The sequence below is a fragment of the Meleagris gallopavo genome, chromosome Z (assembly GCF_905368555.1).
Source record: "Meleagris gallopavo chromosome Z, MGAL_WU_HG_1.1, whole genome shotgun sequence".
In the NCBI taxonomy this organism is placed as follows: domain Eukaryota; kingdom Metazoa; phylum Chordata; class Aves; order Galliformes; family Phasianidae; genus Meleagris; species Meleagris gallopavo.
This window is the reverse complement of record NC_139435.1, coordinates 56,852,525-56,866,134: the sequence shown is the minus strand read 5'-3', so window position 1 is coordinate 56,866,134 and position 13,610 is coordinate 56,852,525. Positions and strand designations below refer to the sequence as shown.

The window sequence follows — 13,610 nt, the reverse complement described above, 5'->3', positions numbered from 1 at the left end:
GGAGACTGGTGTGCTTTTTTTTATCCCTGCCTTTGTAGATCTCTGGGCTAGCATGAGTGCCATGAGAAAGTCTGCAGGGACAACAGATTGCTGTTGAAGAGCTCCTGCAAAGAAACTGAGCAGTTACAGTTACTTTTGGCTGGACATTATCTGAGACACATCCAAGTTTTTGCCCTTGTGTCTATTTGTTTGGCTGGAGGTGTAGTCAGCCATTCTTACCACTTGGGACTAGAACTACTTTTGAGCAAAGAATGTTTTATTTGAATAAAGCTCTAGGACTGTAAAATGATATTGGAGAGAAACACATGCTTGTGTATGTGACACTTAAATACTTAAATGTAGAATTCTTTGAAGCTGTTTAACTGCAGCTTCTTTCTGCAGCATGTTTTAGTATAGTTTTAGCCTTGTGAGCTGAGCTTTTCCTTATGTAGTATTTTTGATAATTTTCCAATGAGTAAGAATAATATCAGTCAGTGATCTTCCAGCACAAGGGTAGTGATTGTGTGTACCCAGAGGTCATTTTTCTTTCAATGTATGTAGAATAGCTGAGACAGAAAGTTCATTGTTTAGCAATACTGAGATACAAGCTAAATATTTACTGTACAACTCTGTGGAGCCAGGGCACATCTGTCTGCAGTGAGATCACACCTCATAGATTTCTCAATTAGTAATACAGCAGACACAGAAGGGAGATTACTGGCTTCAAAAGTTACTGTCCCAAGAGTCATGCATGCACATGGAAATCTTAGGCCTTCCTCTTCGTGTATTGTGCATATCGTATGAAAATGTTGAGTTTTAATTAAATCCAGAGAATAAATGTATTAGTTTCTATTGCATTTCTTATTTTGCACTACTTGGCATTGGTGAAGTCACCGAGTTCTGTGACCGCTTTTTTTGATCTTTAATGAGTGAATTCTGAAATAGTCTTTTTTGAGTGTTGATTTTTAAAAAGACCTTAGCATTGTCAATTCTTTCTTCATCATGTAATTCTTAATTTGTATATACGTGAATGTAAATTAACAAGGCACAATCTATAGATAGTATTACATTTTCTGATTTGCCTGTGTGTAAATATTCTTCTAAAGCATTATATAGTAAACTTTGATGAAAGCATACTAAATTAAAACATTGCTGTACAAAATTAGCAGATTAAGAAGAAATGTAATTAAAAAGTGTTATGATATGGTTGGATTCCTTATGGGCTCACATCAACATGCAGAGTTCTGTTTTACAGTGCTAGGAAAATAAGCTTTTAGATGAATAAGATTTCTGAAATGGGGTGCGTCATTCATTATAGCTCACTATGTCTTAGGCACCTGGTTATTTGTTACAAAGCAACGTATCAGGACTGTCTGCATGCTGCTGCATAACCCGTTCTTTCTGTACTTACTCTAATTCCTTGAATTTATAAATATTTAAAATAAGAGAAGAAGAGATCCAACTCCTAAGTTTGAAACAATGAAATGTTTGCACTGGAGAAGTACTGACACTATGATGAGGTGTGTGAATTACTTTTCTGCATACCGTGGTTCTGTAATATAGCTAGCTAAACAGGCTGGATGGGTTTTACTCAATTCTGAACTCAGATGGATTTCTCTGAATATCACAACATTGGTCTAATGGTATTAGAAATTCTTGCAAGGAGCAAGTCTGACTTCACAGACCCACAACTACCCAGAGCGGTGGAGGTTGTGAACCTGCAGGCAGCTCCTGCTAAAACCTTCCTTTGTTCTCATCTGCAGAGAACAGCATGCATTTGTGATGTGAAGTGCAGACACAATGAGCTTTACGCAGCAAACATTTTTGATTTGTTAGGTGATGGATTTAGGAGAGAAGCCAAAATGGCAAGAAACACTAGAATTACCATGAAGTCAACTACACATGAAAGCCTTTTTAGGAAGACGTTTGTACATCTGGCATGACTTCAAGATTCGTTGCTGAAGCATGGAGAGAAGCTGTCTGTCTCCAGCCTGGAGTCTGAGATGTGCCAAACTGAAGGTGTGTGGAGGTTGTGATGGCTGAGCAGCACCGGTTGGGTGCTGCAGCTGTTATGTGCAGTGCTGAAAGATGTGGCTGTATGGAATGGAGTGCAGCATTTTGGCTGTCTGCAGCTTGAGTACTTTCAGAAAAAGTTTTGGTTTTGTTTCACTGGAGGCAATACAGAGAAGAAAATAGGAAGGAAATAATGGCTTGAGCTGAAATGTGTTTTTAAAGGCTTTTATTAGATGCGGGGCCTATCTTGTTAGGCCTCCTGTTGAGCTATGCAAAGTAGTTTGCCCAGAAGAGCTAGGCATGGCAAAATCACAGGAACAAAGTAACTTTGTGGAAAGTCAGTCTGCCTGAAAAAGGCGATAGCAACACCAGAGAGGTGGTTTGGTGCCTTCAAGCTGACACGAGTTCCTCCTTGGGTGTGAGAGAAAGCACACCTTTCTGTGGTGCTGTGGGGAGATCAGACCTCTGAGAAAAGGAAATGCACACAAGGTCTGTAGAGCCTGTCTCAGGATCGCTTAGTAAAGTAAGTCGCCCTCTGATGTGTAGCAGGCCATCTGGTAGTAGTTTTCACCACTTAGCACTGATCACAGAGCCCTTGATGGAGTATCTTCAAATTCCAAGCTTAGCTACATGTGCTGGATGCAACTGCTAGTGCCAGGGACGCTGGTCAACATGGAGCGGGGCAGCTCTGCCACACCAACACCAGAAGGATGAGTCACCAGCTAAAGGCAGGAGAAGAGAACGCATGAGGATGGTGAGGAAAGGCTGGGATGCAGTCAGTTCCATAGCTGACATCCACATAAACACAAATACCAGCGCAGTAACTAACTCTAACTTTTCACTCCTATCTGTATGGAGTTTAACATCTGAATTGCTGCTATATATGCTGCAACTTACATGGAGAGTGGATTTACAATGCCCTAAAAATTCATCTGATAAGAACATCATATGGGTTGGTGCCTAATTGAGTTATCACACTTGCCAGTTTTGTCTGCCAGGATATCCCTTTAGACTGCTTCTTCCCACCAATTTAGTTCACAAAAAAGAAATAGGGCACGAGTCCAGAGTCTGTCTGAGCTTTTCAGACAAAAACATTCGAAACATTTGAAATTTAACTTTGTCTGTGCTATTTTTGCCTAACAAGTCCTATTTTTAACCATCATAATGTTTTAAAGATTTTGCTGCTACTGTTAGGAACTGAATTTCATGTTCCTTTTATGAACTGATTTCTGGCGTCTGGAAGATGTTGCTCAATCATTAGCTGATAATATTAAGATCACCTACATTCACAGAGTTCCCAAATCACTGTATCCACATGTTTCTTGAAGTTGAAACAACAGTGCTGTTCGTGTGTCACTTGCAAGTACACACATGCAGTATTTCTCCTTGTTATGCTAGTCAGCTTTCATTATCCATCAGTAAAGTTAAATGTGAGTGTACATTTCAAAATGTGACCATATTTCTGCCCTGTATAGTTTGGAATGTGAATTAGTACATCTGTCCGATTTTGATAATATTTAGTGCCTAATTTCTCAAAAAAGAGGGGCAATTTGAAAGTATGCCCAAGGCATGTGGAAAGCATATAAAAATAACCAAAGCAAAACCCTCCACAAGATTTTTCCATGTCCAACACATTTCTATTCTGTATGAATTATATTACTGAAGATTACAGCTTTTTCCTATTGTCCAATTGCTTTAAAGCAGTAAGTACTACCAGACGCATGCCTAGCTGTCTGTGTGTCACAAGCTGAGATCTAAATGCATGTGGTCTACAACATGCTGTGGTAGCAATTCTCTATAACTGTCCTTGCAATATTTTCATTTTCTCTAATGCTGCTGTTAAAATTCACACAAAAGCTGCTCTGTGTGCATTGTCATATTTGCCTGCAGATACAGTGAGGTTTGTTCAACCTGTTCTCCACTAGATGATTTTTAGAAACAAGAATCCATCTACAGCTGGTTATTCTACACTGAAGAAACAAATCCCAGAAGGCAGTGTGTGTCTAGAAGGAGTAGATAGCTCCTTTTGCTGCTTCTGTCCTTCAATTTTTTGAATTTATAGATATGTAAAATCTCTAAGTGTGTGTATTTTTTTTATAGGAACGAGGCTGCAGGCCTCATTCATATGTGCTTTGATAAATAACCATATTGCTTTTCCTGACGTAATACAGTTTGTGAGAGAAACATAACAAATGCAATTTTTCCTTTTCTTCATTTCATATCCTAGTATTTGAATATGCAAACTTTGTGGCAGAGTTGTAAAAGAAAACATTTTAAACTGTTTGCTCCTTGCTAGCATTTCTGATGCATGTAGATGGGTGTCAACTGTCTGAAAGTGCAGCAGATCAGTGTGTGGATGATTTCATGTAAGCTGAGGCAAGCTGAGTTTGTGATATTCTCACTTGCCCATTGTTCTGTAGCAGCTGACTGAAAGCCTGTGTTCATTACTGCAAGTAGTATTTCCCCAGCATCATCTACTGAGGAAGACAACACCAGGTGTTAACATAAGCACTGACAATTTTAACAGGATTTAGGACTGTGTGGATTTTTAGGACTGTAATTTGCATTGCTGGAAACATTTCTGGATGATAAATATAACTTTGAAGGCAAACCATTTTAATGTTAATGGATCTGTGCTTATTCTCCTTGGGAAGCGTGAAACTTCTCTAAATACTACAGCCGTGTTGCTTCTTGTTAAACTTGCCTACAGAAGTAACTTTTTAATATCTTGCAGCCCAATTTAATGGAAGTGAGAAACGGCAAGCATCTCCTTCTTCTTCAAATGACCAGCGCAGGCAATTAAGAGCACCTGGAAGAGGCTTTAAACCCATCAAACATGGCAGTCCAGAATTCTGTGGGATACTAGGAGAAAGAATAGATCCAACTGTTCCACTGGAAAAGCAGATGTAAGTAACACCAGTAATTGCTCTCCAGCAATTTGTTTCTTGCTTACAGGAGCAGCAGATATCCTATATCCCACTCCATCTCCACTTCTTCTGCATCCCCTCTGTTAGTTGCACTCAGAACTGTTGTTATTAATTCTCTAAAATGTAAATTAACTTCTATGAAAAACGATATAAAGTTAAATAGGAATCTTTCAGGAACAATCAATTTCATCTTGTAAGTCATGTGCAGTATTCTACTTAAAACCATGCTTACTGTGTTGCATTAAGAAAAGCAAGTAATTTTAATGTACATTTAAATTGTGCTTTAAAGCTGTGTAAATTCTTCTGTTTTTATTACTGCATATTGTGTTTCTAGTACCTCAGGAAATGCCTTGCATTTGGCTATAATGCTACTGTAGGGAGAATTTTGATGAGAAAGTAAAAAAGCTTAAATAAAAGAGACTCTTACTGCTCTGTGGTGTCAGATCTGAGGGTGGTATGTAGAAGCAGCCTTGTCAGCTCCAAATTCAAGTTCTGGGAGAATTCCAGGAAGTTAATCAATCTGTTGTCTGCAAGGATGGCCTCTGTCCTGCATCATTACTGTTCCTCAGATTATTCAGACAGACTGGTGGGTGTGAAGGAGTGACCCACAAGTGCAGCATAATGAAAAGGGCCCAAAATTCCTGATAAATAAAGAAATAAAGGTCTTGTGTATTGTGGAATGATTTACACAGATTATGCTGATAGTTGTGAGCAGTGAGTTTTCCTACAGGTTCAAAGGGTAAAGTTAGAGATGTGTGTTTTTAATCCCTTAAGGAGTCCCACTCTAGACAGTGTTCTCTTAGACACAGAGTTTCTTTTCAAGTGAAGGAGAGGACATGCCTGAATGTAGTGGTATTGGTAAGATGAGCACTGAGTCCTTTTTGCACTTCCAGTTCCTCGGATGGAGAGAATCTCCTCTGTCAGTTGAGTCTGAGCACTGGTGATTCCAGCAGTTCCTTTTCCTTTGATATACTGTTTTTGCATGTTGCATTACATTACATTAGCATTTGGAGCCTTCAGCTTGAAACAGTGAATATTATAATCCATGTGGTATCATTTTCCACCCAGTCAGCCTCAGCCTTTGAGGCACCTGCCTATCAACAAAGGATAGACTTACCTAGAACAGAAGAAATAGCAATCACTATTGTGAAATCACTTGCTTACAATACAGAAAAATTACTGATGACTGCAAATTTTTGCTGTAAAACTTGGTTCTTGAAATTGAATTGTTTCAGTCCACAGTAACCTGTAAAATACACTTAAAACATTGTGGAAAGGCGAACATCAGTCAGTTAACTTTAGACTCGTAAATAGGTTATTGTAGCAGATTTATACAATGTAACTGCAATTTAGAACTGTAGTCTGCAGAGTTACTTTTATTTCCTTTAATCATTTAAGAGTTAATCACACACGCAAGATTATTTTTGCTTCTTTGTTTTGCAGGAACAAAACTGAAATGAATGGCCAGTTAATAATAATTGGTCAAAAAATGGAAGAGTTTGGATTTATTGTACTTTAGATTATTTGTAATAATTCAAAGTACTCAATTCTTATTGTTGTCAGTCTACTTAACAGCACTATTCCATCCTTTCTCTTTATGAATGGATTTTTTTTTATTGTAGAGAGGAGCACAAGATCTAGAGGAATGAAAATATGCAAATTAACAAGTGAATTTTTAGTATGTAATTTGGGAGTTTCCTAAACAGGCAGAAAGTCCAAGATGTAATAATGTATAAAGAAATTACTTCTAGTCGCTTCTGACTAAGGAATCCATAACCATAAACTGAGTTAACTCATAGACACAGGGGAATTGAATGAATTTGTTCCACTTCCTCAGTGTAACAGTGAAAAAGGAAAGTGTGCGTTCCGTGCATTCTATTGAAAGTGAATCCCTCCCTGCTGCGCACACACGGTCTGACTTCCTGTTTTGCCCTAACCAGTTCAGAAACAGAATAGTATTGTGCATTCTGTGAGCTGTAGTAACTGATCACACCTACCGCATGACTGCTGCGGCTGTCTTCTCTGCAGTGGAGCTGTGGCCATATAGTGGCTGTTAGATGATCATCAACAAAATAAGGCAAATCAGGAAGAACTTATATAAACCACGGTCAGGATGCTTTCACTTCGTCCTAGGAAGTGTGTGACTGTGTTTGAATTTTGCTTCCAGGTTTGTACTATATGCAGTTGTTTTCCAGGATACCTTAGGAGATATACATGACTTTAGGCTCCCATGTCCTGTGCTTTTGCATTGGTGTGTTTTACAAGTTATTTTACAGTTTTGTTATCACGTCATTCATTTCTGGATCTTTGAACTTTCTATACAAATATCTATATGTTGACATCTAAAAAATAGACAAGCCCAGAGGAAACAGCCACAATACAGTTGAAACTGCAGTTTAGGCAGGAGCTTTAAACTTATTATAGCACTATGCTTATCTTTAGCTAGCTGGAACAGGAGCAAGCCAAATGTCCCTTTTACATGGGCATATGATTCACAAGCAATTACACTTCTCAGCACTGCTGTTGACTCTCAGCTGTAGCCAGAACAGCTTCCAGGCATCATTTCTCTCCCATCAGCAGTTGTCTTCAGATTTTGCTGTAGTTTTTTTTCTAAGTGTTCGGATCACTAGGTTTTGTTGTTGTTGTCTTCCCCTAGAACCACCAACTCTGTGCTTGCTCTCAATGAACCTCCCTGCAAACTGGGAAACATGCAGCCCAAAGAATGTATTAAATATTTCCCTCTAAATATCAGATTTCAGTATCTCCCTGATTTGGGCTAGGTCACATTTTATTTTGCTGCATTTGGTCTTTTAGGAGAAAAAAAAAGAAATGCTTATTTATATTTATATATATATAATAATAGAAGTGGCTTTTATGCTCTCTCAAATGCATTTTGTGATTGACAATATTAGTATTCTTCCTTACATTCAGAAGACAATTTAGTCTTGAATCTGCTTTTTGAGAAGTTTTCTTCAGCAGTAAATAACTGATGAGGTGCCTGAAAACAGAAATATCTTTGTTTCTGTGGTATTTGTGATGTGATTGAGCTGTCTAGGGTATCCCTTGCTAGTCTGTCATGAGTATGCTGCAGAATAACCTTACTTGTAGCTTTCTTTAGCATAGACTTTAGCTGTAGCATGACACAAAATGAATTTTTCTTTTGAACACCAATTTTCATTTATCACATTCGCAAGATTTGGCAGCAGAATTGACATTGACTCAGTGATTTCTGATAAAAGAACTTCTGTTTATTCACTTACATTTAATTGGAGCATCTCTCAGAGTAAGTTAAACAGGGAAATAAATGTAGAACAAACAAAAGGAAACTTTTGCACAAGGCCAGTCTTTGTTCCTGGTAATGAGAGAGAGAGAATATTCCTGATGCATGCATTATCTTGCTTGGGAAGACAGGGAAGTGTTGTACTGCAGTGCTTCAGAGTGCACCTTGCAGTTGCAGGAAGGGGGAGATCTCTCAGAGAAGCAATCAACCCTGTGGAGGGCAAGGCTCGTTATCTCGCTGGAGAACATTTTGGGAAGGGACAAAGCACTTTTGACTGGATTGTAAAATTTTACTTGCTGATACAGAGCTGCAAGTATGGAGGAGATAGTTTGCAGTGCAGTTTAGTAAAGGACCCTCCTCTCCCCATTCACTTTATTTCTACATAGAAGATGCACCTATTCCACTTATTCTAGAGATTGGTAAGTGTGCCAGTTCTATCACATGCTGTCCTGATCTGATTTTTTTTCCTTCAGCTGAGACTACAAACCTCTGCAAGTGATAATGTTAATTTCAGGTAAAGCAAACAACATGTTTTTTATCTGCAGTGTATTAGATCATAAATATATCCATATGATATTGACTGCTATCCACACCTTAAAGAAATAAAGTAGTAAAGTAGTATGAGTTGAGAGACATGTCTTTATTAATCTCTGATTTTTCCTAGATGGTATCATGGAGCAATCAGTCGGACAGATGCAGAAAACCTTTTACGTTTATGTAAAGAGTGTAGCTACCTTGTAAGAAACAGTCAAACAAGCAAGCACGACTATTCTCTTTCATTGAAGTAAGTACTTGTCAGTAAAACATAGAAAATGTCATTTAAAAGCCATAACTTCTCTGGTGCAAGAAAGTAAAATTATTCAGTCTGTTGCTGCACTAATTCAGCTCTAAAGGGCACCCAGAGGGTTTGAGACTGTCAGCCTACATGATGTATAGTGACAGTTGCTGAATTAAGACCTTGTAATTTCGGTATGTTAAGAGGTTTTTAGTCTTCTTTTGATGCCCATTTAACTAAATAAACTTGGATTTTTTTTTTTTCTGGTTCTGATTTGAAATGCTTTCCTGCTTCTGCTTCAGGCTGAATAAATATTTGGAGAGGAGCGGGTTTATTCCTTTTGTAAAAGGCACTTGATTTATACATGGAAGTATAAATAGCATTTTGTTGCAGAGGTCAACAGTATTGGTTCAGTTGTTGGAAATAAAGAGCTCCGGATCAAGAATTAGGAAATAAACATTATTCCAATTCCAGTACTGGTTTTTGCATCACCTACCTTGGCTTAGCAGAGTATGTTACAGATCTTTGCCTCAACATATGCTCATTTGCATATCCAACAGATGAAGTTCTAAGATTTCAGATTTTCCACATAGAAGAATGAGAAGGCCCCTGACCTTGATATTGGCTGTACAGGGACAAGGAAAATTGTTTACTTGCTTTTCTTCTTCCAAGATAGGCTCTAATGTGGAACTGATTTTCCTAGATAGGAAAGAAACAGACCTTGTCTCTTTCTTGTTTTTTTTTGTGTTTTTTTTTTTTGTTTGTTTTGTTTTGTTTTATTTTTTGTTTGTTTTTGATGTGGTGGTGGTGGTGGTGGTTTTGTTTTTAAACTAGCGTTACTCCTGACAGTTTAAATTTTAAATGGTTTATTTACAGAGCTGTTCTTCAAGCATTACCATTATTACTGCTGTAATAATGGTAGTATATGATGGTAACACTTTCAGATACATTGCTGAATTTTGTATATCCTTAGGTTAATTAGAAATAAAGGGTTGTATCTGTTCTACCCTGCTTTAGCTGGATGGTCTAAGCAGAAGATTTCAAATTGTTTTTCTGTCTCTATTTTAGACATAGTAAAAGTGCATGTGTTAACCTAGTTTTTAGATTCTGTTCAGATATTTTGTAGGATTTATTAAAACCTTAAATCCTTTGTCACAGTTGTGGTCTCTGTACAATAGAAGTCTGCCTTAAACTAGAAAAGACCTGTTTGAGGAATGTTCAGCTCTTGTTGCATTTGTCATTTGATCTGTGCATTGCCTGATGCAGTTTTTCTCTAGCTTCTTTCAGACATTGGAGGCTTGATGCCATATGCTTCAGATATATGTAGGGCTTAACTTTTCATATTCTGTAAGTCTTAAAATACAACTTTTGTTACTGAAGCATGTCATAGTGTTTCATTTAATTCTTACCTTGTAACAATGCTCTTGTTATTTAATAAGAGGTAAGCTCTGAGAAAAAGACAGGTCTAGTGAATCAGCTGCAATGCTTAGTTATCCTTACTTTGCCTGGTGCTCTTTATTTTCTTCATATTTCAGAAATTTGTACAACTGGATGCTGGTCATTAATGGCCTTTTTGTGCGTTGTATTTTAGAATCTTCTAAACTAGATCTTTCTTGTGACACTTAGCTAAAGTTTCCTCAGCATTTGCTTTATAAATTACATCCTCCAACTTGTGTTAGATATTAGTATTAGATAAGATTTCAATACCTTTCAGCTCTTCTTCTGTACACTTATCAAATATGCTGCCAACTCACCTGTTGATGTAACTCTGTGTACCACTTCCATGTGGTGATGATCATTCTCCCATGGCCTCACTAGAGTCTGCATTATTCTCTCAAGCCCATGATATTGCACTCAGAATTCATTTGCTATCCATTACCCAGTCATCAGTTTTATTTTTTTCTAGGAACTGCTGTGACATCCTGCAAATGCCACTAATGTTTTACCTCAAAATATCTAATTAAACAAAAAAATCTTGCCATTTAATCATATATTAGTTATTGTGCAAACCTCCTTCCTTTTCTAGCAGCCTGCTTCTGTTTTACTTTCCATCTCGCTGACCATTACCATCTGCAAACTACTCACAAAGTTAATATTTGATACTGGTGTTCCCTAACACCTGATTCCTACTCACTGCCATAGAGTTCTTTTCCCCCTCATTCAGTATACAGCTTGTATAATTCATTGTTCTTTTTGTGTTCTTTTCCAAATGGAGAGAATTGTTAATTAATTTATTTTTTTTAATCAGCTTGTGGAGGATAAGGCTTCTGGAAGTTTTGGTAATGGAAGAATTCTTGTTCATTGAGCTCAAAAAATGACATTCTCAGATTTCAGATTTTGGTTAGAATGTTTGTAAGGAGATGTTTCAATCAATCAGGCTTGTGTATGACTACTTTTAGATATAGGAAATGGGCCTTTCAGAATACCAACAACAGGCTGCTGTGTGGGGCTCTGATTCCTTTACTCAGTGGTAACTAACCAGTACATGATGAGATTATTTTGCGCCAGGTACAAGAATCTCTTCATTCATTTAATTCTTGTGAGATCTCATACTCATTAGCATTTATTTTGTGGGATCTCCTTCTTCCTTCATTAAAATGTGAAATACAGTGTATGTGCTCATTTCTAAACTATGCAATTTTTCACCTTTTCCCACAGATTTTCCTCTGAATTTGGCATGTATGTTTCCTTTACAGCATTTGTTGTTATCTCTTTGGGGAGCTTTAGTCTCAAATTCCTTTTACGTTCTGGTGGGGTTTTTTTGTTTGTTTTTTGGGGGGTTGGTTTTTTTTTTGTGTTTTTTTTTTTTTGTTTGTTTGTTTGTTTCATTTCTCTGTATTTCCTTATCAAGTGCATCTTTGGGCATTTCTGCAGATTCTGTCTTTCTGGATATCCTTCCAACTGATAGAGTGAAATCTTTTATGAGAGTTAAAAGAAGTGACATAATGTACTGCTGGTGTACTTTATGTCACAACGGAAGCAACAGCTTAAGGAGTCCTGTGTCTCCCTCTGTGGGATGATAAGAGAGATCTCAAGCCTTTGTCACTCAGTTTTGCTGACTTAAGTGAATGAGCTAAGAAGTTTTCCAGTAGGACTGCCTGTGTTCAGATGGTTTTGCATTCTTCCCAGCGCTCCACTTTTCAGTGAGATTTATGAGACAATCTGTTTCACCTCCCATTTTCACAGGATAGATGTGTGGCTTGTATGGAAGTGCTCAGAACAAGATGCATGGAGAAATTGACAGGATTAACCACAGGCAAAATGGCAGTCAGCCATTCCCTTCTCAGGCTATACTGGAGAACTGTATAACCTAGTTCATACTGCCACAGATAAAATTACTTCTCTTTGAAGAAAAGAGCCTCTGGAACATTCCAGTGCAAACTGAAGTTGCTGGATGACATTACTGGCAGGTAGTTGATTTCCATCGTCATCAATAGAATGTGAGACTGCCTTTCACATCAGAAGGAAAAAAAAAAGATGAAGGAGCTGCAGGAATGTGGTTGCTGGTGTGATCATGGGTGGGGTTGTGTTTAGGTGCCTCATACCAGTGTCTTTGGTAATGCCAATTCCAACTTTGTAATAACGCACCGCTCTTACACAGAACAGGACTTGTGTTGCTATACCAATCCAGTGCCCTCCTCACTGCATGAGGCTGGATCAGGACTGGAAAGAGAAGCTTTGCTCACTTTTCATGTAGCAGACAGTCTTGGAGGTGCTTGAGGTCTTGTGCAGGAGACTTGTAAGGTTTTGGATGTTGCTGCTAAATATGCATAATGAAATGAACTCTAGAACAGTTTCAGCATCAAAACTCTGTTTTATTTTATGACATATTTATGATGAAATGGAAAGTCTTGACTGTCTTGCAATCTGATAGTACACTATGAAGACATATAGTAGTCAGGAGGGAAACAAGTTAATAAAGCTATAGCACAAAAATAATACTCACCAGCCATGTGTAATTTGCTCTTGTTACAAACTTGCAGCCTTGCCATTGTTTCATTTACCTACAATAATTGCATTAAGATACAGTTCTTGAATTATATCTCTGGAATTGATAGATGTTGTGGTAGAACAAAATAAGCTGTAATCTGTAAGTAATTCTGGAGCATCCATGCTGATTGGACTCTACTTGTGCTTAAATGTGCTGTGCATGCTTGGCCATGTTCTCCTCTGGTATGTCTGTGTGGTGTTTTTTGCAGAAAGGATAAGGCTGGTGTTTCCAAGGAATGACCTAAGAGGAAGCAGTCTGTGACACAAACTCAAGTATTTGCTAATGCGAAACTACTGGCTTTGAAGATGACTGCAGTTTTAACTATTGCCTGCTGTGTGTTCAGTAAACTGACTGCTTTGTAAATTGAACACACTTATAGGAGGTTGTGTTAAGATATAGACAGTGTCCTTACGAAACACAGTTTGATGATCTGCTCTGGTCATCATGTCTTGTGGGAGAAGCTGCCAGGTGTTTGATGTCTGTTTCTCAGAGGCTTTTTGATCAGAAATGTAGCATTTCTGTTTCCCAAAGACTACGCCAGTGGCATGCCTGTAGTATAATTATAGTGACTTCGGTTCTATTTATTTATATATCTGTTTATTTTTCAGTGTAAGATGCTTGCTGGATAATGTGTTACACTCCACA

At 37.9% G+C, this 13,610-nt stretch overlaps 1 protein-coding gene across 2 annotated transcripts in view; it reads left to right on the top strand.

The window, feature by feature from the left end:
* Positions 1-13,610, top strand: part of SHB (SH2 domain containing adaptor protein B) — a 78,165-nt gene that overhangs the window by 46,773 nt on the left and 17,782 nt on the right. For both annotated transcript variants that reach the window (XR_014880376.1, XM_085213092.1), the window contains exons 4-5: positions 4,727-4,898; positions 8,864-8,983. Coding sequence is in view for 1 of the 2 variants with exons in the window: in XM_085213092.1 (XP_085069218.1) it covers positions 4,727-4,898; positions 8,864-8,983 (292 nt within the window). In the remaining variant the exon portion in view is untranslated. The remainder of the gene's footprint in view (positions 1-4,726; positions 4,899-8,863; positions 8,984-13,610) is intronic.